The following is a 24,427-nucleotide window of genomic DNA, read 5'->3' on the forward strand; positions in this document are numbered from 1 at the left end:
AAGCTGCTTTCATTCACCCATGTCAGCAGTGTTCCAAGTTTTCAGGAAATAAAAGATGATCAACATAACTCCACAACTTGTCTTTTAACAAAACCTCTTTGTAGTTTTGGTACTTTCTGAGGGTTCAGTGTTTCTTTTAATGCCAGACTTATCCACAATTTCACCAAGAAACATCTCTAAATTGGAAAAGTAATCTCAAAATTCCTCTCTCGCTCAGACATTTCAATGAGCCCGGCTGGAAAACAGACAGCCAATCAGCGTTTGCCACGCCTGCAGTGATGGTGACAGTGCACGCGCGCATCTCCGAGAAGGGTTGTGTGCTAAGCGCCAATAAAGCGAGTATAACAGCGAATCGATGCTCCGTGTTATTGCAACTCCCGCCATTGAGCAGACAACTCAAAAATAAGTACAATGTTCGTGTGTTTGAGCCAGAATACACACGTTCGGAATTTGACGTGTTGGAGAGGGGGCGTGACGCTGACGGAGGGCATAACATGTACCTCGGAGATGTTTCAGACAGGCTCGTTTTGAAAGACTGGTGTTCATGGTCTCTTTGTGACCTAATGCCAACTGTGGCGGAATTCCAGTGGTGTCGTGTGTTAAGGTTGAACCAAAATTAGAGCGTACCGGAATGAACTTGGATCATGATCAACTTGTCTGCATAACATAGATACTAGGTAATAGATACGAAGTTGTTTGTTTGGACGAAGACGTGTTACATATCCATTTACTAATGATCCATGACAATTTGATGAAAGGACCACTTGTACATCCAGTGGAAAAGCGGTGAGTACATTTTTAAAAAAAATATTTTTATTTTCTGAGTACGGCGTAGGATTTTCTATTCTAATGGTTTATTTATATCTGGAATACAAAATACAAAAAAAAAAAATGAAAATTGGGACTTCCCTAAAGTGATTACATGTATATATCCATCCATCAATTTTCTTAGCCCCACGAGGGTTGCGGGAGTGCTGGTGCCTTTCCCAAGCCAGCCGAGAGACATAGTCTCTCCAGCATGTCCAAAGTCGTCCCCGGGGTCTCTTTCCGATGGGACATGCCTGGAACATCTCACGAGGGAGGTGTCCAGGAGGCATTCGAATCAGATGCCCCAGCCATCTGGCTCCTTCCAATGCGGAGGGTCACCGGCTTGATACTGAGCCTCTCTTGGATGACCGATCTTCTCACCCTATCTCTCAGGAGGAGCCCGGACACCCTGCAGAGGAAACTCATTTCAGCCCCGTGTATCCTGGATCTTGCTCTTTGGGTCATGACCCACAGCTCGTGCCCATAGGTGAGGGTAGGAACGTAGATCTACTGGTAAATTAAGAGTTTCACCTTTCGACTAAGCTCCCTCTTCACCACAACAAACTTATACAAAGTCTGCATCACTGCAGATGCTGCACCGATCGGTCTGTCGATCTCCCGCTCCGTTCTTCCCTCACTCGTGAACAAGACCCCAAGATACTTGAACTCCTCCACTTGAGGCAGATCTCATCCCCAACCCCCGGAGAGGGCATGCCATCTTTTTCTGACTGAGGAACATGGTCTCGGATTTGGAGGTGCTGATTCTCATCCCAGGCGCTTCACACTCGGCTGTGATTTGCTCCAATGAGACTTGGAGATAATGGCTTGATGAACCCAACAGAACCACATCATCTCCAAAAAGCAGACATGCTATGCTGAGGCCACCAAACCGGATACACTCTGTCCCTTCGCTGCGCCGAGGGATTCTGTCCATAAAAGTTCTGAAGAAAATTGGTGACAAAGGGCAGGCTTGGAGAAGTCCAACTCTCACCAGAAACGGCCAGCAATGCGGACCAAACTCTGACAGCGGTCGTGCCATGACCAAACACCTCATACTCCCGAAGAATCGCCACAAGACTATCCGAGGGACATGGTCGAATGCCTTCTTGAAGTCCACAATGGACATGCAGACTGGTTGGCCAAGCTCCCATGCACCCTCAACGATCCTACCGAGGGTGTAATGCTGGTCCAGTGTTCCACAGCCAGGAGGACAACCACATTGCTCCTCCTGAATCCAAGATTCGACTTCACGATGGACCCTCCTCTACAGCACGCCTGAATAGACCTTAGCAGGGAGGCTGAGGAGTGTGATCCCCTTATAGTTGCAACACACCCTCTGGTCACCCTTCTTGAAAAGGGGCACCACCACCCCAATCTGCCAATCCGAGTCACTGTCCCTGATGTCTGCGCAATCTTGGAGAGGCATGTCAACCAGGATAGCCCCACAATATCCAGAGCCTTTAGGAACTCCAGGCGTATCTCATCCACCATTGGGGCCCTGCTGCCAAGGAGCTTTTTAACCACCTCGTGACCTCAACCCCAGAGATCAAGAACCTACCTCAGACCACCCAGACACAGCTTCCTCATGGGAAGGCGTGTTGGTGGAATTGAGGAGGTCTTCAAAGTATTCTCCTTGCTGACTCACAACATCCCGAGTTGAGGTCAGCAGCCCTATCCCCACTATACACAGTGTTGACAGTGCACTGCTATCCCTTCCTGAGATGCAGGACGATGGACCAGAATTTCCTTGAAGCTGTCCTGAAGTCGTTCTCCATGGCCTCATCGAACTCCTCCCATGCCTGGGTTTTTGCCTCAGTGATCACCAAAGCTGCATTCCACTTGGCCAGCCGATACCTATCAGCTGCTTTGGGAGTCTCACAGGTCAAAAATGTCCGCCAGGACTCCTTCTTTAGCTAAACAGTATCCCTCACTGTTGGTGTCCACCAACCTGTTCGCGGGTTGTCGCCATAACAAACACCAACCACATTATGGCCACAGCTCCGGCTGGCCGCCTCAGCAATGGAGGCGCGGAACATCGTCCAGTCGGACTCAATATCCCCCGCCTCCTCTGGGATGTGAGCAAAGTTCTTTCGGACTTGGGAGTTGAAATTCGTTCTTACAGGGAAATCTGCCAGTCATTCCCAGCAGACCTTTACAATACGTTTGGGCCTGCCACGTTGGACCGGCATCTTTCCCCACCATCGACGCCAACTCACCACCAGGTAACCCTCAGTTGACAGCTCCGGCCCTCTCTTCTCCTGATTGTCCAAGACATGCCATCACAAGTCCAATGACACAACCACAAAGCCAACCATCGAACTGCCAGGTGAACATGTGGACACCCTTATTATGCCTGAACATGGTGTTCGTTATGGACAATCCGTGATAAGCACAGAAGTGCAGTAACCAAACACCACTCGGGTTCTGATCGGGACGGCCTTTCTTCCCAATCACGCCCTTCCAGGTATCACCGTTATGGCCCACATGGGCATTAACCCATTCACGGGCAGGGTGGCAATTTTTTGCCTGATCAAGATAAAAGTCTCCTCACATGCCACAATCAAGGAAATAACATTTCTTTTTGTTTAACGCATAAAGCAAAGGGCAAAAAAGATGTATCTCTTGTGGGCAGCGTCCCAAAACTGGGACGGGTATGTTATCAGTTCTGTGAAGTGGTACATACTAGAGATATGTTTTGACCGATTATTATCCTCTCCTAATACCATATTATGGCTTCAGATTAAAACACTAAATATTATGATATACTGAAGGATATAATGCGTGAAAATCATGATGTCCCAAAAATGGGACGCTGCCCACTAATGGATTTTAAAGTCCCCCCAGCAGAATGATGGAGTCCCCAGAGGCGGCGCTCTCCAGCACACTTCTAAGGACTCCCAAAAGGGTGGGTAGTCTGAACTGCTGTTTGGTGCAAAAGCACAACGGTCAGGACCCGTCCCCCAACGTGAAGAAGGAGGGAGGCTACCCTCTCATCCACCGGGGTAAAGCCCAACATACAGGCCCCAAGCTGGAGGGCAAGAGGATACCCACATCTGGTTGGCCTCTCTCATTGTGGGCAACTCAGTGTGGAACGGAGTCCAACCACTCTCAAGAGGAGTGGTGCCAGAGCCCAAGCGGTGCGTCAAGCCGAGTCCGACAATATCTAGTCAGAACTTCTCGACCTCACGCACCAACTCGGGCTCCTTCTCTGCCAAAGAGGTGACTTTCCATGTCCCGAGAGCTAGTTTTTGTAGCCGGAGATCGGCTCGCCTATGGCTACAAGCCCAGCTCACATCGCACCCTATGGCCCCTCTCACAGGTGGTGAGCCCATGGGAAGAAGGACCTGTTACCCTTTTGGGCTATGCCCGGCCGAGCCCCATGGGTGCACGACCGGCCACCAGGTGCTCGCCTTCGGGGGGACCAGAGGGGGACCTCGGTGACCCGCATCCGGGCAAGGGAAACAAAGATCCATTTATTGTGCTCGTCATAGGGGTTTTGGAGTCGTACTTTGTGTGGTCCCTCACCTAGGACCTTTTTGCCGTGGGGGACCCTACCAAAGGCATGAAGCCCCAGACAACTTAACTCCTAGGATCATCGGGACACACAAACCTCTCCACCACGATAAGGTGACGGCTGAAATAGGGCATCAGTTTAACATGTGAAATTATATTTATGGTGAACCAAATTATGACCAGCTATTGCTCTCAAATTATCGAAACGTTTCAAACGGATTTCATTCATTAAAATCCTTCGTGAAAATATACCATCCTTGACTGTGGACTATGTTATCAGCTTCTCTGTGTTTTGGTGCAATCATAAACAAGCCTTGTACATGCAAAATAGTCGCGGTTGTCTAGTACCTATTTACTAAATACACGGCCTGTGCATAATTTTAAAACAGGACCGAAAACTTCTTATATACATTCAGGATATCAAAGCCATTACTATTTCGCAGTTTGAAGCTAAATGAACAAAACAACAACTTCACAAAGGCTTACCAGTCCTGTGTTTCCAAAACAAGCACGTCCTCCTCGCCAGCTATTTCAAACATGTGCGCGGTCTAACTGGCTCAAATTGATAACCTTTCACGCCTTTGGAAGTCTTGTATTCTTCACTGTTTTCGTGGGACCCTTCAGAATCATGTTCATCTTTCCAATTATCAGAAAATTCTGTGTCATTCTTACAGTGGACTTGAATGTCCGCCATGTTTATCTCAACTTCTGACGCAATGTCCTTTCTCAGATTTTTCCGCTGTGGTCGTGTATTTTCAGTGAATCCACCAATGTGCGATCAACTTTTGGAAAAATTGAAGAATAAGAGTTTCCTTCATAACGGATTTCAGGTTTGAATTCAGCAATAGAAAAAAAAACAGTAAAATAAGCAAAAGGTGCATTGAAGACTTTACATACCCTTTAAGCACAATAAACAGTGATCAGGGGAGCCCAGAGGAGCGCGGGGAATTCCATGATATGCATTTTTAAAGGAAGTATAACAGTGGTCTAGAAAGTTATTTTCCCTCATCAGACATTTTACGTGCTGCTTATATTTAAGAAGTTTTTGGTTAAGTTTCACTGTGTTAAGATCTAGGATAATAAGTGGTGAATCTGGGTGTTTTTTCTCAATCTTGTTTACTGCTTGGCGAGCGTTAGCAGTGCTGCGTTCATGCCAGCTTGAGGAGGAATATGAACACCTATGAGAATGAAAGAGACAATGACTCTAAAAGCAGGCTGCAGTGTGTGCTGAATTTTGTAATGTCCGTGCACCATTTCTCATGAATATAAAAGCATTTTCCACCGCCTTTCGATTTCGGTGTTAGCTCCACGACATGGTCCGCACGATAAAGATGAAAGCCGTCTAGCTTAAGTGCAGCATCAGCGACGTGTCCACACACCAAGTCTACGTGAAGCACAGGGCAGCAGAACGTCCAAAGTTTTTGCAAGTCTTGATCAGAAGCTGATGTTCATCCATTTTGTTGGCTAGGGAGCCACTGCGCCTCCATTGACACGAAGCTCTGTAGAGTCACTCCGGAAAAAGATTCATGCCGAAAAAAAGTCAAAAGAGGACTCTGATGGTTTGTAAGTCCTTTCTTGTGTGCTTAAGTCACTACCGAAAAACACAAACAAGCCCTAAGTTATTGTCATATTCAAAAAAATGTATAACGTCGGTTTTATCCAAACTTACTACGCAGTGTGCTTGGTTGTGGTAACATTGTTGACACAGAGTACTTATCATATGCGTGTCGATTTCATGAGCCACGAGTATTCAGTCTGCTTCGATTTCCATATCCGTTGCCATAGACGAGATAAAATCGATAAAATACCACATTTCAGACCGCATATATTTGTCTTTTGTATTCCTCAGCGTGAACACCACTGCAATGCTACTCTATCTCTGTGCAATGCTCTATGGAGTATACACAGTAGATTTTACCATCATCACCATGGCCACCATATCAACACACCAAATTCCACATGGCAGCCACTTTGATACGTCTTATGGAATCAGAACGAGTCACATTGTATATTGTCTTCTTCCTTTTCTTTACCTTTCTGTTTGTCCTGTTGGGAGTCGCCACACCGTGTCATCTTTTTCCATCTAAGCCTATCTCCTGCATCTTCCTCTCAAACAACAAGTGTCCTCATATCTTCCCTTACAACATCCATCAACCTTGTCATTGGTCTTCCTCTTGCTCTTTTGCGTGGCAGCTCCATCCTCAGCACTCTTCTACCAATATACTCACTCTCTTGCCTCTGGACATGTCCAAACCATCCAAATCTGCTCTCTCAAACCTTGTCTCCAAAACATCTAACATCTTCATTTCTGCCACCTCAAGCTCTGCTTCCTGTTATCTCTTCAGTGCCACCGTCTCTAATCTGTGAATCATTGGTGGCCTCACCACTGTTTTATAAATTTTGCTCTTCATCTTCTCAGAAAATCTTCTGTCACATAATTCACGAGACATCTTCTGCTAACTGTTCCAACTAGCCTGGATCCATTTCTTCACTTCCTGACCAAACTCACCATTGCTCTGGATTGATGACCCCAAGTAATTGAAGACGTCCATGCTCGCTATCTCTTCTCCCTGGAGCCTCACTCTTCCCCCTCCACCCCTCTCATTCATGCACATATATTCTGTTTTACTTTGGCTAATCTTCATTCCTTTCCGGTGCATGCCTCCATCTTTCTAATTGTTCCTCCACCTGCTCCCTGCTTTCACTGCAGATCACAATATCATCTGTGAACATCATGGTCGAAGGTGTCTAACCTCATCTGTCAGCCTAACCATTACACAGTCCCACCTCCACCTTAAATTCTTCTATCACACCTAAGGCACACCTCACCATTGTTCTTCTGCCCTCACTCATGTCCTGTACTATTCTAACATATTTCTCCCCCACACCGGACTTGCGCATGCAGTACCACAGTTCCTCTCTTGGTACTCTGTCATAGGCTTTCTCTAGCCCCAGAAAGATAAAATGTAGCTCCTTCTGACCTTCTCTGTACTAGGGTTCGGGTCTGTACAAGGGATGAAACTGTACTGTTGCTCACAGATACTTCTGTCCTAGGTCTAGCGTCCACTAATCTTTCCCATCACTTCATTGTGTGGCTCAACTTTATTCCTCTATAGTTCCCTCACCAATACAAATCACCTTTGTTCTTTAAAATTGGAACTTGCACACTCTTCCTCCATTCTTCAGGCATCTTATCACCTGCTAGTATTAAATAATTTGGTCAATAACTCTACAGCCATCTCTCCAAATTTCTTGAATACCTCCACAGGTATGTCATCAGGACCAACTGCTTTTCCATTTTTCATCCTCTTTAGTGCCTTTACTAATCATCGCCACTTCCTGGTTCTTCACACTTCCCTCTTCTACTCTTCCTTATCTATTTTCTTCATTCATCAACTTCTCAAAGTATTCTTTCATCTATTTAGCACACTGCTGGCAGCTATCAACACATTTCCATCTCTATCCTTAATCACCCTTACCTGCTGCACATCTTTCCCATCTCTATCCCTCTGTCTGGCCAACCAGGAGAGATCTTTTCTACTTCTTTTGTGTCGAACCTAGTATACTTGTCATATGGATCTTGTTTAGCTTTTGCCACCTCTACCTTTACCCTACATCGCATCTCAATGTATTTGTTTCGCCTCTTCTCCGTCCTCCCTGTGCCCCACTTCGCTAACCTCTTTCCTTGCATGACTTCCTGTAGTTTGGGGTTCCACCACCAAGTGTCCTTCTCTCCTTCCCGACCAGAGGACACACGAAGTACTCTCCTGCCTATCTCTCTGATCACCCTGGCTATAGTAGTACAGTCTTCCGGGAGCTCCTCATGTCCATCGAGATCCTGTTTCACCACTTTCTGAAAGGCCGCACAACATTATTCCTTTCTCAGTTTCCACAACATGGTTCTCTGCTCTGCTTTTGGCTTCTTAATCTTTCTCCCCACCACCACAGTCATCCTACACACCACCATCCTTTGCTGTCGAGCTACACTTTCCCCTACCACTACCTAACAGTCAGTAACCTCCTTCAGATGACACAGTCTGCACAAAATGTAGTCAACCTGCGTGCAACTCTAGGTCACACTGTGGGGCATGGCCGCTAATCACATAATACATAACATCCTCCATTTCAAGTTTCAGCCTCGTCACTCAATCTGATACACTTTTCACCTCCAAGATATTCTCAGCCAGCTCTTCCTTTAAAAAAAAAAAAAAAACCCTACTCCATTTCTCTTCCCATCTATTCCATGGTAAAATAATTTTAACCCTGCCCCTAAAAGTCTAGCCTTGCTACCTTTCCACTTGCTTTCTTGGATGCACAATATATCAAACTTTCTCCTAATCATCATGTCAACTAACTTCTGAGCTTTTCCTGCCATCGTGCCAACATTCCTGTGCATTCCTCTTCGTCTTCTACCGATGAATCCTCTTTCATCCTCTTCTTTGGCCATTAGCTGAATTTCCACCAACGCGCTACAGGTTAACGCCGTTGTTAACCTGGGCCACGACCGATCCGGTATGGGATTCTTTCAATCAGTGGTCTCAAACTGGCAGCCCGTGGGCCACAAATGTTTTGAGATCATGTTTTGTGGCGCCCACCTTAATATGAAAGTTTGTTAGTGTGGTCCTCAAGTTTTACATAAATGGGAGTTTTAAAGTGTTGTGTGCAAAGCCAACCAATCATGGTGGGGTATATGGCTCTCAAGCATGTGCAAGCAGAGAAATATTTTTCTGAGTTAAAATTACAGCAGCGTTGCCATGTAGCGTTTTACTTATAGTTTTGTACACAACTTGTTCACCCAAGAATCTTTATTCTTTTCATTAATTCATCTTCATTTTCCAAGCCGCTTATCCTCACCAGGGTCGCAGTGGTCGTAGCGCCAATCCCAGGTACAATCGGGCAAGAGGTGGGGTACACTCTAAACTGGTTGCCAGGCAATTGCAGGACACATAGAGACAGACAATAGTTTCAGTCACAATCACACCACAGGCCAATTTAGAGTCCCTAATTAATGCATGTTTTTGGGGATGTGGGAGGAAAACAGAATGCCCGGAGAAACCCCACGCAGGCACAGGGAGAACATGGAAACTCCACTCACGCAAAGCTGGGATTTGAATCCTGGACCTCAGAACTGTGAGGCCAACGAACTAACTAGTTGCACCACTCTGCTGCCTCCTTGTTTATCTTGATGTGTTTAACTTTTTTCATTTTCCGACCAGAGTTCCTAAAGGCTCTGGATCTTGTGGGGCTGTCATGGTTGACACGCCTCTGCAACATTGCGTGAACATCGGGGACAGTGCCTCTGGATTGGCAGAATGGGGTGGTGATCCCCTTTTCAGAAGTGCGACCGGAGGGTGTGTTCCAAATACAAGGGGATCACACTCCTCAGCCTGCCTGGTAAAGTCTAAGTCAGGGGTGCTGGAGAGGAGGATCCATCGGAAAGTCGAATCTCACATCCAGGAAGAGCATTGTCGTTTTCGTCCTGGCCGTGGAAGAGTGGACTAGGCCTACACCCTCCTCGAGGGTGCATGGGAGTTTGCCCAACTAGTCTACATGCGTTTTGTGGACTTGGAGAAGGCCGTCAACCGTGGCCTCAGCATCGCATCTCTTCTCATTGCAGATGATGTGGTTCTGTTGGCTTCATCAAGCCGGTATCTCCATCGCTCACTGGAGCGGTTTGCAGCCAAGTGTGAAGCAGCTGGGGTGAGAATCAGCACCTCCAAATCAGAGACTATGGTTCTCAATTAGAAAAGGGTGGGGTGCCCTCTCCGGGTTGGGGATGAGGTCCTGCTTCAAGCGGAGGAGTTCAAGTATCTTGGGGTCTTATTCACAATTGATGGAAGAATGGAGCGGGAGATTGACCGTTGGATCGGTGCAGCTTTGGCAGTGATGTGGACTTTGTATCAGTTTGTTGTGGTGAAGAGGGAGCTTAGTCCAAAGGTGAATCTCTCAATTTATCAGTCGATCTACGTTCCCACCCTTACCTATGGGCATGAGCTGTGGGTCGTGACCGAAAGAACAAGATCCCGGATAGAGTTGGAAGAAGTGGCCGGGGAAAGGGAAGTCGGTGTATCCCTGCTGAAGCTACTTCCCCCACGACCCGACTCGGAGAAGTGGTAGAGGATGGATGGCTGGATGGATCGTTCAGTCCGCTCTGTTTTTCGAAGAGGCTTAACAGCAGCTACTTTAAAACCTTTAGGAAACTCACCAGACTGAAGTGAGCAATTGATTAAAAATCAGCTATCACTGATTTCACAATAGTTTTGAAAATGTCAGATAATATTGAATCAAGCTCATTTATAGTTTCCGCTGCTGAGCAGTTTTCTCCACAGTTTTCTGGTCAACTGTGTCAAATTCTGAAATGGTCATAGAGTTTTCCATTTTGCTGATATTTAACCTGATGGATTGTATTTTTTTTCTCTAAAATAATAGGAAAACTCATTGGATCTGATATGGAGGGGTGGTGTGAGCTTCTCAACCACAGCTAAAAGACTGCAAGTATAGTTGAGATTCTTACTGAAGATTTCAGAAAAATGTTGCTGCCTAGTTCTCACTAACTCTTGGTTAAAATTACAAAGACACTGTCTGTAGAGTTCATAGTCAATTTGGAGATTAGATTTTTTCCACTTGCGTTCTCCTTTCCTACACTTTGATTTAGAGCTCTTGACCATCATGGTGCTCTTCCATGGTGTTCTAGGTCGCCTCAAGATGGTCTTAGTTTTTATAAGAGTGACTGTATTCATGGCATTTGAGATTATTGTGGTGAAATTGTCCAAAACTTTAGCAGTTTTCTCAGTATTCACAGTTTATGGCACAGCTACACTCTCCTTAAATTTAGTGGTAGTACTCTCATTTATGTAATTTTTCTTCATAGACATTGATGTGTTCTGAACTTTTAGAAGATTTATTTGTAAATACAGAAAATTGGTCAGAAGTAGCCATATCCTTCTTGTCAGTCTGTCTCTACAGCAGGGGTGTCCATACTTTTTTTTTTTTTTTTTACCAGAAGATGTACTTTTCAAGCAGCCAGCCTCTCGCCATCGACGGGGTCGGGGGGGCTGTCTTTTTTTTTTTTTTTTTAGAACAACCAATAATGAAATGGAATGATAAAGCCACAAAGATCTACCCACTACAAAAATACAAAACATATTTATTTCAAAGAATATTGAGGATTCTTTATGAGTATGTGTGCCTTTCATTACTGCATGAGCCAATATTGCACAACACAACATTTCAACACCCTGCTATATTGCAAGTTCTCCCACTGAGAAATCATGGAGGGGTCATCGTAGGTGCATGTCCACTGTGAGAGAGATAATCTGAAAAGAAAAATCCAGAAATCACAATATATGATTTTTTTTTTAATCATTTGTGTGATACAGCTGAAAATAAGTATTTGAACACCTGTTTAACAGCTAGAATTCGGACCCTCAAAGACCTGTTAGTCTGCCTTTAAAAGTCCACCTCCACTCCAAGTATTATCCTGAATCAGATGCACCTGTATGAGGTCGTTAGCTGCATAAAGACACCTGTTCACCCCATACACTCAGTAAACTCAAACTTGTAACATGGCCAAGACCAAAGAGCTGTCCAAAGACACCAGAGACAAAATTGTACAACTCCACACGGCTGGAAAGGGCTACGGAGAAACTGCTAAGCAGCTTGGTGAAAAAAGGTCCAGTGCTGGAGCAATCATTAGAAAATGGAAGAAGCTCAACATGACGGTCAATCTCAATCGGAGTGGAGCCCAATGCAAGACATCACCTCCTTGGGTCTCATTGGTCCTTATAAATGTGAGGAATCAATCCAGGACTACACTTGGTCAATGACCTGAAAAGAGCTGGGACCCCCGTTTCCAAGGTGACTGTTGGTAATACACTAAGATGTCATGGTTTGAAATCATGCATGGCACGGAAGGTTTCCCTGCTTAAACCAGCACATGTCAAGGCCCGTCGTAAGTTTGCCAGTGACCATTTGGATGATACAGAGGAGTCAGGGGGGAAACTTTTGTGGTCAGATGAGACCAAAATGGAACATTTTGGTCATGATTCCACTAACCCTGTTTGGAGGAAGATGAATGGTGAGTTCCATTCCAAGAACACCACGACCATGTATTGTGACATTTTGGGGAACAACCTCTTTCTCTCGGTCAGAGCATTGGAGATGGGTTGTTGCTGGGTCTTTCAACATGACAATGACGTGAAGCACACAGCCAGGAAAACTCCCGGATCCTGGTGTCTGATCTAGAGAAGATCTGTGTGGAGGTGTGTGCCAAAATTCCTCCTGCAGTGTGTGCAAACCTGGTGAACAACTACAGGAAACATTTGACCTCTGTAATTTCAAACAAAGGCTACTGTGCCAAATATTAACAATGGTTTTCTCAAGTGTTCAAATACTTATTTGCAGTTGTATCACACAAATAAATCGGTAAAAACTCATACATTATGATTTTTGGGTTTTTCCATTTAAATTAATTCTCTCACAATGGACATGCACCTACGACGAAAATTTGAGACCCCTACATGATTTTAAGTGGGAGAACATTTAATATAGTTCAAATACTTATTTTCTTCACTGTACCCCTGGGATTCTTTCACTGGCTCTGAGACTACTCACTTCACAAATACTCATGTATACACAAAGTGCTTTTGTATCAGCGACTTATATTCTTGTTCTATATCTCACTGAGTCCCACCACAGTTTTATCGCGGGGTTCACAAGCCTTGTCTTGTATGCTTCCTGTCCTTGTCCTTTCATCTTCTCGTCTTGTTCTTTCTTCATAGGGTGTAGTGCTCCAGTCTCATGCAAGATCCATCTTTAATGTTTCTTTGTTGTAGGTGATTTATTTTTCTCATTCTGTTAACAATTAGCGCTTTGTCTGTCTTTGTCTTTTGTTTCCTGTCACCCCTCTAGAAATTCTGTTCGACTTTAATCCTCAAAAAAACTTCAATTAAAATAAGATGAACTCATACACTGTAGAAAGCTCAAAAACTCCTCTCTGACACAGTAAAACAGTTCCAGCATAAAGCCGATGCAAATTCTCCATTCTGCTTCGTCTCACAGCCAAACAGGACACACACACACGCAGGCACACACATACTAAAATGTGGGTTCAGCTTTGCTCAGGTCTTCGGACTCTGAGAATTGTGTCCAACTGGCATTTTTTATGCAGATTTTTGGTCGAAGTTGCTTTTGTACGACCCCCCCCCCCCAAGTTGTTTCAACTTTGAGGTTCCGTCATATGTGTGTACAATGGAGCAAAAAAGTACTTTGTCAGTCTACACTCGTGCCAATATACTCACTTAAAGATCACCTGTGAGAGACAAATGAAGAACAAAAAATGCAGAAAAATCACATGGTCTTAGGAAAGTATTTCTCTGCAAATCAGGGTCAGGGTGGCGCAACTGGTCCGGGCGTTGGCCTCGCAGTTCTCAGGGCCAGGTTTCAAATGCCGATCCTGCCTTTGTGGAGTGTTCATGTTCTCCCTGTGCCTGCGTGGGTTTTCTCCGGGCACTCCGGTTTCCTCTCATATCCCAAAAACATGCATTAATTGAAGACTGTAAATTGCCCATCAGTGTGATTGTGTGTGCGACTGTTGTGTGTATGTGCCCTGCTATTGACCGGCAACCACTTCAGGGTGTAGCCGCCATCGAGCCCAATGATAGCTCGGAGAGGTTACAACACTCCTGCGATTCTTGTGAGGATAAGCGACTCAGAAAATAAATGGATATGAGCAAATCATTGTAGATAAGTATTTGGTCACCTCCAAACAAACAAGATTTCAGGCTCTTAACAGACCTGTAACTGCTTATTTAATGGGCTCCTCATTCCTCCATTTGTTTTCTGTATTAATTGCTCCAGTTTTAGGTCATGAACAGAATAAAATACACCTTTCCAGAACCTCGAACAGACACAATCCAAACTCCTCTTTGATTAAGACCAAACAAGTGTCAAAGGACACCAGAAAAAATTGTAGACCCGCACCAGACTGGGAAGACATATTGTAAAATAAGTAAGAGCTTGGTGTGAAGAACTCAACTGTGAGACCAATCTCAGACCGCTTATAATCACCCTTGATATGGAGCTCCACGCAAGGTGTGGTGTCAAATTGATCAGAATCAAAGTATGGTGAGCAAAAATACCAGAACTACGCAGGAGAACTTGGTGAATGACCTGCAGAGCGCTGGGGCCAAAGGAACAAAGGCTATTATAAGTAACACACTATGCTGACAGGAACTCATATCCTGCAGTGCCAGATGTGTCCCCTTTAGCGAGTACATGCCCTAGCCTTTCTGAAGTTTGCGAGAGAGCATTTAGGATGATCCAGATTGGGAGAATGGTATATGGTCAGATGATATGAAGAAAAGAGAAGAGAAGAAAAAATGTTTCATCCAAAGATCACCATACCTACTGTGAAGCATCTGGTGAGAAACATCATGCTTGGGGTTGTTTCGCTGCAAAGGGATTTGGATGACTGATCCGTGTCAAAGAAAGAATGAATGACGCCATGTTTTATGAGATTTTGAGTGAAAACCTCCTTCCATCAGCAAGGGGATTAAAGATCCAATGTAGCTGGGTCTTTCAGCATTATAGTGATCCCAAAAAGAGCAATAAAGAAGTGGCTTTGCAAGACACATTTCAAGGTCCTGGAGTGACCTCGCCATTCAGATCTCAACTCAATAGACTATCTTTGGAGGGGGTTAAATTATCTCGCCCAAGCACAGCTTTAAAACATCACTGATCAAGAGGAGATCTGCATGGAGGGATGGGCCAAAATACCATCAATATTGTGTGAAAACCTTGTTAAAACACACAAACATTTAAGCTCTCTCGTTGCCAACAAACGTTATACAACAAAGTACTGAGAATAACTTTTGTAATTCACCAAATGATTTCCCACTCCGATTTGGAAATAAATTCTTTAAAAATCAGATGTGATTTTCTGGATTTTTTTTTCTCATGGTTTCTCATAGGTAAGGTTTTCCTATGATTAAAATTACAGGCATGGCTCTTTTTTTAATGGGAGAACATGCACAATTGAGCACTGACAAATTACTTCTGTGCTTTTTTTTTTGTCTTTTTCTTAGTTTTGTGTGAATCAATTTTTATATATGGGCTACAAATCTCAGAAACTGCTGAGTCACATCCAGCGCTTAAAAGAGTTGTTTAAATGAATGAGATTTTTTTTTTAAAATGTTAAATTTGACAATTTTGTCACCTTTGATTTCACTGCTTTTATTGCTGTTAAGGTTTTTGCCATCTTTCTTTCTTTTGTATCACTCTTGCTGACGTAATTCATACTAGTATGATAGCAAAGTCACAATTTATTATATATTAATATATATAATATATATTAATACATAGTCTTATTTTCCAGGATCTGATGACCTCTCTGCAAAATTATGGGATGTACGCACTGGGCAATGCATTTATGGAATTCACACTCATACCTGTGCCACAGTGAAGTTTGATGAACAGAAGCTTGTGACTGGATCCTTTGATAACACAATTGCGTGCTGGGAGTGGAGCACAGGAGCCAAAATTCAGCACTTCCGTGGCCACACAGGAGCAGGTTGGTTTAAACATGCACGTTATTTAAAGAGGACCCTTAAAGATCAAGTGTCATCCCTATAAAAATTCTAAAATAGATATGATAATGAAAAATACATATAACATTATTCACTTCAATGTCTATATGAAATAATAAATATGATAGGAGAGCGTGTCATCCATGCGCAAGGTTGCGGAAGTGTCATTCGACGACATCCAAGTGGTTGCCATATTGGCTTCATCCCTTGTCCGTGATGTCACTCCGGACATTCACCATTGAAAAGACGCGGTGGACCCTATTATGGGAGACGAACACACCCCTTCTGACAGGAAAGCTCTTTTTGAAGAAGAAGATTTTCGGTGCCAAGTTGGCTTATCATGGAGCCGCGCCGGGCTTCTTTACAGCATTGTTCATAGCCGCCGCCATCCGCGATTAACAACACCGCCGAGTTGGGGCGCTGTATGGCATTGTCGTCACACTCTGCTGACTGCAGCATTGTCGGCAGTGTTGTTCAGAGCCGCCACCGTCCGCGAGCCCGACGCACAGCCTTCACCGAAGCCATGACCAGCGGACGCGGCGCCTCGGCCTGGGTGGCTCATTTTTGGCACAGAGGTTGCTTATAATGGAGCCGAGGCGGGCTGCTTTACGGCATACGCAGATCTTTTGTTACGTTATGAGAGACCGATTACGTGGTCCGCCCCAAACTATTATTTTTTTTAGTAGCTGTATACTCACCTACCTGTCATTTGGAACCCACGAAGCTCTCATCCATTGCACCTGTGCAATCCATTTTTCATGACAAACCGGGACTCTTGCAAACTTATGAAGGGTAAATCCATCCTCCTGAGTGTTCAAGCAATGTCCAGCAATGCAACAAGCCGGCATTTTGGCTAACACGAAGGAAGAACGAGCTACCTTCCCGGAGGTAAAATTAATAGAAACAAATGAGTCCACTTGAGGGCAGTCCTGCCATGTACGTCACTTCCTGCTTCTTCTCGAAAACAAATCCCTCAAGAGGATTTTCATGGCGCGAGTTACAAAAAGCTGAATATGTCAAAATCATGTTTTGTGATGAAAAAACGCATGGGTCCATGTCGGCTGCCATTTTTTCATTAATAACATACTAAAAATCATCTATTTCATGACAGTCGCCCTTTAAATGAATTTTCAAGACACAATTTGACTATCGGTAATTGCTGATTGAGCACAGCTCAGATGATGAGTTCCCATGCAACCTTAAATCCTGAAAGGTATCAAATTGTGAACAAGACCTTAAAAGCAAGCCTTTAAATGGCATTAAAGTTTCTGAAATAAGTTTGTCAAAAACAGACCCCAGTGACCACAGAGAGACTACACCTCTCGGCTGGCCCGAGGATGTGTTGGGATCCCCCCCAGAAGAGCTGGATTAAGTGGCTGGGAAAAGGGAAGTCTGGACATCCCTGCTAAAGCTACTGCCGGTGTGATCCGACCCGGAAAAGCGGTAGGAGAGGGTTGGATGGAAGTCTTTCAAAATTTGAATGAACAAAACTAATTTGGTTTCAGTCATGACTCTCAAGAGCATATGTATGTTGTCCATGCAATGTAGCAACTTTGGACAACATGGGAAAAAAGGAGTGCAGCAAAAATAAGCTGTCCAACTAAGTTTTCTTCATGCCTAAGGACTATTGAGTGTCACCGGCACTATCCAGGATGAAAAAACAGGCCTACAAGACTATGTCTAGAAGATGGCCCCCAGGGACAACCTGCTAAGTGACCTTGGGCAACAGAAGCCTAATAAGGATGATTAGTCATTTGGGAAATTATGGGAAAACAAGCCCAAGCTTGAAGTTTACTACCGTCAAATTGAAGCAGTGTCTGACATTATCAAAACATACCAGTGGCTGAAAAGGGCTGGACTGATGGAGAGCACGGAGTCACTATTCATGGCAGCACAAGCCCTAAACACAAGATCAATGTCTACCACATCAGATGGGATCCCAGGTGCAGGCTGTGCAAAGAAGCCCCAGTGAGTCTTTGGCCCTACACTATTCACACCATACGTGTCCACTCTGTCATGACATTAACCGGCAAAAATTCATTACTTTGCCATGCTGATAAGACAACTTCTTCCCTTTTGCAGCCCTCCCTTCATTCACCCTTAACTCCTGCCTGGAGAAGAAAGGCATGCATGTTGGAAAACTTCCTCAAACTCAACATCTCAAAAACAGAAGTCATATTTGACACCCCACAGCAAAACCGGCCACCTACCAGTATCACTTTCACTGGTCTTGACATTCAAATCAAATCAAACTTTATGTACAAAACATTTAATACAATGTACCTCTCGAAGTACAGTCTTCTTTTTCTTTCGGCTTGTCCCGTGAGGGGTCGCCACAGCGTGTCATCTTTTTCCATCCAAGGCTATCTCGTGCATCCTCCTCTCTAACACCCACTGTCCTCATGTCCTCCTTCACAACATCCATCAACCTTTTCTTTGGTCTTCCTCTCGCTTTTTTGCCTGGCAGCTCCATCCTGAGCACTCTTCTACCAACATACTCACTCTCTCGGCTCTAAACATGTCCAAACCATCGAAGTCTGCTCTCTCTAACCTTGTCTCCAAAACAGTACTCTACATAATTAAAATAAATTTCCTCCAACCACTCAATCAAAGATTCATAGTTGCGTGGATGTACGCATGCACACACACACAGTTAAAAATGAGAGAATAATAAGATACTGACTTGGACGCAGAAAACCAAGTGGGGAAATGGGATCTCAGGTTAGCGGCATGGAACCACAGTGTAGTGGTGTGTTCTCAGATCAAAATCAAATCAAATCAAAAGCCTTTAATGTCATCATATGCTGTGCATACAATGAAATGATGTGTGCTTCTCCACAGGGTGCATATGTGAATAAAACAGAATAAAAATAGAACATCTTGTGTAAAAATAACAGATAAAATACATCAAGGCACAGTTATTGCTAAAAACAAATAAATAAATAATCCTGGTAGCACGGTGGATCTGCTGGTAAGGTGTTGGCCTCAAAGTTTTGAGGACCCGGATTCGATCCCAGCCCCGACTGTTTCGAGTTTGCATCTTCTCCCCATTCCTGCGTGGGTTTTCTCCGGGGACTCCGGTTTCCTCCCATATCCCAAAAACAGGCAACATTAATTGGACACTCTTAATTGCCCCCGGTGTGATTGTGAGTGTGGCTGTTTGTCTCCATGTGCCCTGCGATTGGCTGGCAACCAGTGCAGAGTTTACCCTGCCTCCTGCCCGTTAACAGCTGGGATAGGCTCCAGCACGCCCCGCAACTCTGTGAGGATAAGCGGCAAAGAAAATGGATGGATAGATGTATAGATGCACAAATGGCATTTGCATAATATTACATTGCAGTCCAGTTATGTTCAGTGGTTTTGAGTTGAAGGAGTTGATGGCTCTGGGGAAAAACTGTCTTTGAATTTGGTTGTCCATATTTTGTGGGACCTGTACCGCCTGCCAGAGGGCAGCAGGTTAAACAGGTGATGACCAGGATGTGAACAGTCCTTTACAATATTAGTGGCTCTGCTGTGATAGTGGGAGTTAGCAATGTCCTCTAGGGACGGCAGAGAGCAGCTAGTAATCCTCTGGGCACTCTTGATCACTCTTTGCAGAGCATTCCTGTCCCCTGCTGTGCATCCAGCATACTACACTGTGATGCAGTATGTGAGGATGCTCTACACGGTGGTCTGTAGAAAGCCTGCAGCAGCTTAGCTTCCAAGTTGTTCTTCCTGAGTCGCTGCTAGATCTTTTTCACCACCGCGGTGGTATTTACAATCCAGGTGAGCTTGTCTGTGATGTAGACTCCCAGAAATTTTAAGGAGTGGACCCTCTCCACACTATCCCCAATGATGAACAGTGGGTCGACGCTGCATTTCCGGAACTCCAGGATGATTTCCCTTGTCTTTGTGGTGTTCAGTGTGAGGTTGTTTGCAGAACACCAATCTGACAATTTCCCAATCTCGTCTCTGTAGGCAGATTCATCGATCATGGTGGTATCGTCAGCAAACTTGATAATGGAGTTGCTGGGATGAGCCGGTATGCAGTCATATATGTACAGAGAGTATAGTAGAGGGCTCAGTACACAGCCTTGAGGGGACCTGGTGCTGAGGGTGATTGAGGAAGAGAGGTGTGGGCCAAGTCTGACAGACTGTGGACGGTTTGTGAGAAAGTCATTAATCCAGCATCAGATGGAAGGTGATAGTCCAAGGAGGGAGAGTTTGTAAACCAAAATGCCTGGGACGATGGAATTAAAGGCTGAACTAAAATCAATGAAAAGCATCCTGACGTAGTTCCCTTGGTATTCCAGGTAGCTCAGTGCAGTGTGGAGAGCTATTGTGATAGCATCCTTAGTGGGCCGGTTTCCTCTGTAGGCAAACTGGTAGGGGTCGAGTGAGGGAGGGAGCGAGCCCGTTATGTCGCGTGCAACCAGCCTGTCAAAGTACTTCATGATTACAGGTGTGAGTGTAACAGGCCTGTAATTATTTTGACAATCAATGGCTGATTTTTTTTTTTAGGATTGCAAATTTCAGACAGGAGGGAATAGTTGATTGTTGCAGGGATCTGTTGAAGATTTTCGTGAAAACACCCGTCAGCTGATCAGCACAAGCCTTCAGTACCCTCGCCGGCATTCCATCTGGGCCAGCAGCTTTCCTGGTGTTTACAGTCCTGAGCACACCTCTCAGTTCATGTTCTTGAAACGTCAGTGTGCTGCTGATGGGAGGTCGTTGTGTTGAGCCTGGGTTAGATCTGTCCATCTCAAAATGGATAAAGAAATGTTTTAGTTCCTCTGCCAGCGAGGTGTCTGTGTTTCCGGCACACATCTTGTTCTTACTATTGTAGTTTGTTGTAATCCCTCCCACATCTTTTTTTGAGTTGTTTTCTGGAAGCACTCCTCAATCTTTATTTTTTAGGCCGCTTTGGCCACTCTGATCCCCCTCTTTAAGTCAGCACTAGCGGCACTGTACTGTGCCTTGTCCCCTGACCTGAAGGCGGTGTTGCGGCATCTCAGGTGTGCCTTAGTCTCTCGGGGCATCCAGGGTTTTTGGTTGGGGAAAACCCGGATCTGCCTATTTACAATTAGTGTTCATACCATTTTTTATATAAGACAGAACACTATCTGTGTGTACCTGGAGGTTCTGGTGGATGAAAACAGTCCTGCAGCAGAGAGAGTGCATTCTCAGGCCATGTTATAATTGTCTTTGAAGCCTTGTTTTTTTTTTTTTGTCGGGGGATGTATGTTGGCGTAAGGGTGACGCAAAAATGATCGGATCCAGCAAGATGGGGAGGGGTGAGGCCCTGTATGCATGTTTAATGTTGGAATAAACATGGTCCAGGGTTTTGTCTCCTCTTGTGGGACACATCACTTATGGGATGAATTTGGGTAAGACAGTCTTCAAACACAATTGATTGAAGTCACCAGCAACAATCAATACTCAGTTGGGGTGGGCGAGCTGCTGTTTATTTACAGTCATGAGCAGACGGCTAAGTGCTGCGCTAATGTCGCTAATAGCGTCCGGTGGGATATAAATAGTTACAACAATGACCACTGTTTGCTCCCTCCGTAGATAAAAGGGTCTGCATGAGACTGCAAGGACCTCTCAATCAGTAGAACAGTGGGTGTCGGTGATTCTGCTGTTAGAACATGTCGTTGTGCAGATAGACACAAAGGACTCCTCCTCTGGTCTTACCAGAGACTTCGGTTCTGTCCTGTTATTGTAGCATGCGGCCTGCTAGGAAAACTGCAACATTGGAGATTCGCAGATGTAGCCATGTCTCCGTGATGAAAATAATACTGCATTTCTTGACAAAGCTGCTCGTGGCTAGTTGTAATTCCAATTTGTCCATTTTGTGGGTGATGGATCTTGCGTGGGCTTGGATGCGCAGGTCTGTGAGGTTTCCTTCTTAGTACAGAGTACAGAGGCGCTACTCAATAAACCCAGACACACATCACGACAGGCAGTGAAATTTTAGATGGAATTTACTAGAATCTATATCAAACAGCTACAAACTACAAAAAATAAAAGAAACTAATGATAAAAGAAATAAAGAAAAACAGGCATACAGTAATAATAACTTTAACTGTTCAATTAATGTTGCATGTTTTTGTGATGTGGGAGGAAACTGGACTGCCTGGAGAACATGCAAACTCCACATAGTGAGGGCTTGGATTGAACCAGGGTCTTTAGAGCTGTGAGGCCAACGCTTTCCAGCTGCACCACCGTGTTGCCCCATCTACAGTGCCTTGTGAAAGTATTCGGCCCCCTTGAACTTTTCAACCTTTTGCCATATTTCATGCTTCAAACAGAAAGATATAAAATTAATTTTTTTGGTCAAGAATCAGCAACAAGTGGGACACAATTGTGAAATCGAACAAAATTTATTGGATATTTTATACTTTGTTTTTAACAAATAAAAACCTGAAAAGTGTTTCGTGTTATTCAGCGCCCTGTAATGAATTTAAAGCTGCAAGCAAGCAATTGACAAGGATGCTGGAATTAAAAACTGTTTCAGACGGGCATGGCTTGAAAATAGTGTAACCATGCAGATAGGACTGAAAACGGTATCAACATGTTTAACCGAACACATACAAAAAGTCGACATTCCCGGCAAAGTGCTGTGCACTCTGTGTTCCGATAGGAGGAAAAATATCCAGGAGGAATCTCAACCCCCCCCCCCCCTCCATCGACAGACATTTTCAGTGTTTTTCCAAATTGGTCATTCTTATCCCTGTGTTATACAGTGTAGAAAATAAGTATTTGAACACCCTGCTATATTGCAAGTTCTGCCACTTAGAAATCATGGATGGGTCTGAAATTTTCATTGCAGGTGCATGTCCACTGTGAGAGAGTTAATCTAAAATGAAAAATCCAGAAATCACAATGTACGATTTTTTTTTAACGATTTATTCGTGTGATACAGCTGCAAATAAGTATTTGAACACCTGAGAAAACCCATGTTAATATTAGGGTGGGGGGAGAGGAGTGCACGCGCAGATCGCCGTAAATAGTAACCAGGAAGTGTTGTCTGCTCAGAGCCAACAAAGCGAGTGTAACAGCGAGTCGATACTCCATGCTTTTACTACTCCCGCCATTGAGCAAACAAAACAAAAATAACAATGTACAATGTTCAAGCATTTGAGCCAGAATGCACACAGGCGGAAGTCGATGTGTAGGGAGGGGCGAGGTGTTGACGGTGGGGTCGGGGGGTGCATGCGCGCATCGCCGTAAATAGTAACAAGGAAGTGTTGTGTGCTTAAACTTATATATCCATCCATCCATTTTCTTAGCTGCACGATAGTTGCAGGAATGCTGGAGCCCATCCCAGTTGTCAACTGGCAGGAGGCAGGTTTACACACACACAGACATGGAAAGAACATGCAAACTCCACACACGGAAGTCGCTTGGGGCATGTCTCTATTTGTTTTGCACATGGAGAGACTGAAATTCTTGCCAATTCTTCCTTGCAAAACAGCTCGAGCTCAATGTGGTTGGATGGAGAGCCTTTGCAAACAGCAGTCTTCAGCTCTGCCCACAGATTCTCGATTGGATTCGGGTCTGGACTTTGACTTGGCCATTCTAACACCTGGATACGTTTATTTGTGAACCATTCCATTGTAGATTTCGCTTTATGTTTTGGATCATTGTACTGTTGGAAGATAAAGCACCATCCCAGTCTCAGGTCTTTTGCATACTCCAACAGGTTTTCTTCCAGAATTGTCCTGTATTTGGCTCCATTCATCTTCCCATCACTTTTAACCATCTTTCATGTCCCTGCTGAAGTGTTTTTTTCCTGTGGGACACGCCGAGAACACCTCACCCGGAAAATGTCCAGGAAGCATTCGAATCAGATGCCCCACGCACCTCATCTGTCTCCGCTCAATGCGGAGTAGCAGCGGCTCAACATTGAACCCCTCCCGGATGACCGAGCTTCTCCCCTTATCTCTAAGGGAAAGCCCGGAGACCCTGCAGAGGAAACTCATTTTGGCCGTTTGTATCTGGGATCTTGTAGTTTCTGTCAATACCCGCAGCTCGTGACCATAGGTAAGGGTAGGAACGTAGATCGACTGATAAATTGAAAGCTTCGCCTTTCGACTTAGCTTCCTCTTTACCATAATATACCGATCCAAAATCGGTATCACTGTAGACGCACCGATCAACCTGTCGATCTCCCGCTCTATTTCTCCCTCAAGATCCCAAAATACTTGAATTCCTCACGTTGGAGCAGGATCTCATCCCTGACCTGGCTAGGTTACGCCACCCTTTTCCAACTGAGGACCATGGTCTCAGATTTGGAGGTGCTGATTCTCATCATCTCAGCTGCTTCATACTCAGCCGTGAACCGCTCCAGTGACCGTTGGAGATCACAACTTAATGAAGCCAGCAGAACCACATTATCTGCAAACAGTAGAGATGTAAATGCTGAGGGCACCAAACCAGATCCCCTCTACCCTTTGGCTGCACCTCGAAATTCTGTCCATAAAAGTTATGAACAAAATCGGTGACAAAGGGCACCCTTGGCGTGGTCCAATTCTCACAGG

At 44.7% G+C, this 24,427-nt stretch overlaps 1 protein-coding gene across 10 annotated transcripts in view; it reads left to right on the forward strand.

Annotated features, from left to right (window-relative positions):
• The window catches only part of fbxw2 (F-box and WD repeat domain containing 2), a 121,123-nt gene that overhangs the window by 69,800 nt on the left and 26,896 nt on the right, over positions 1-24,427 (forward strand). For all 10 annotated transcript variants that reach the window (XM_061800578.1, XM_061800581.1, XM_061800575.1 and 7 more), the window contains one exon: positions 15,695-15,889. In XM_061800578.1, coding sequence (XP_061656562.1) covers positions 15,695-15,889 — 195 coding nt within the window. The remainder of the gene's footprint in view (positions 1-15,694; positions 15,890-24,427) is intronic.

Source organism: Syngnathoides biaculeatus, chromosome 17 (assembly GCF_019802595.1).
Source record: "Syngnathoides biaculeatus isolate LvHL_M chromosome 17, ASM1980259v1, whole genome shotgun sequence".
In the NCBI taxonomy this organism is placed as follows: Eukaryota; Metazoa; Chordata; class Actinopteri; order Syngnathiformes; family Syngnathidae; genus Syngnathoides; species Syngnathoides biaculeatus.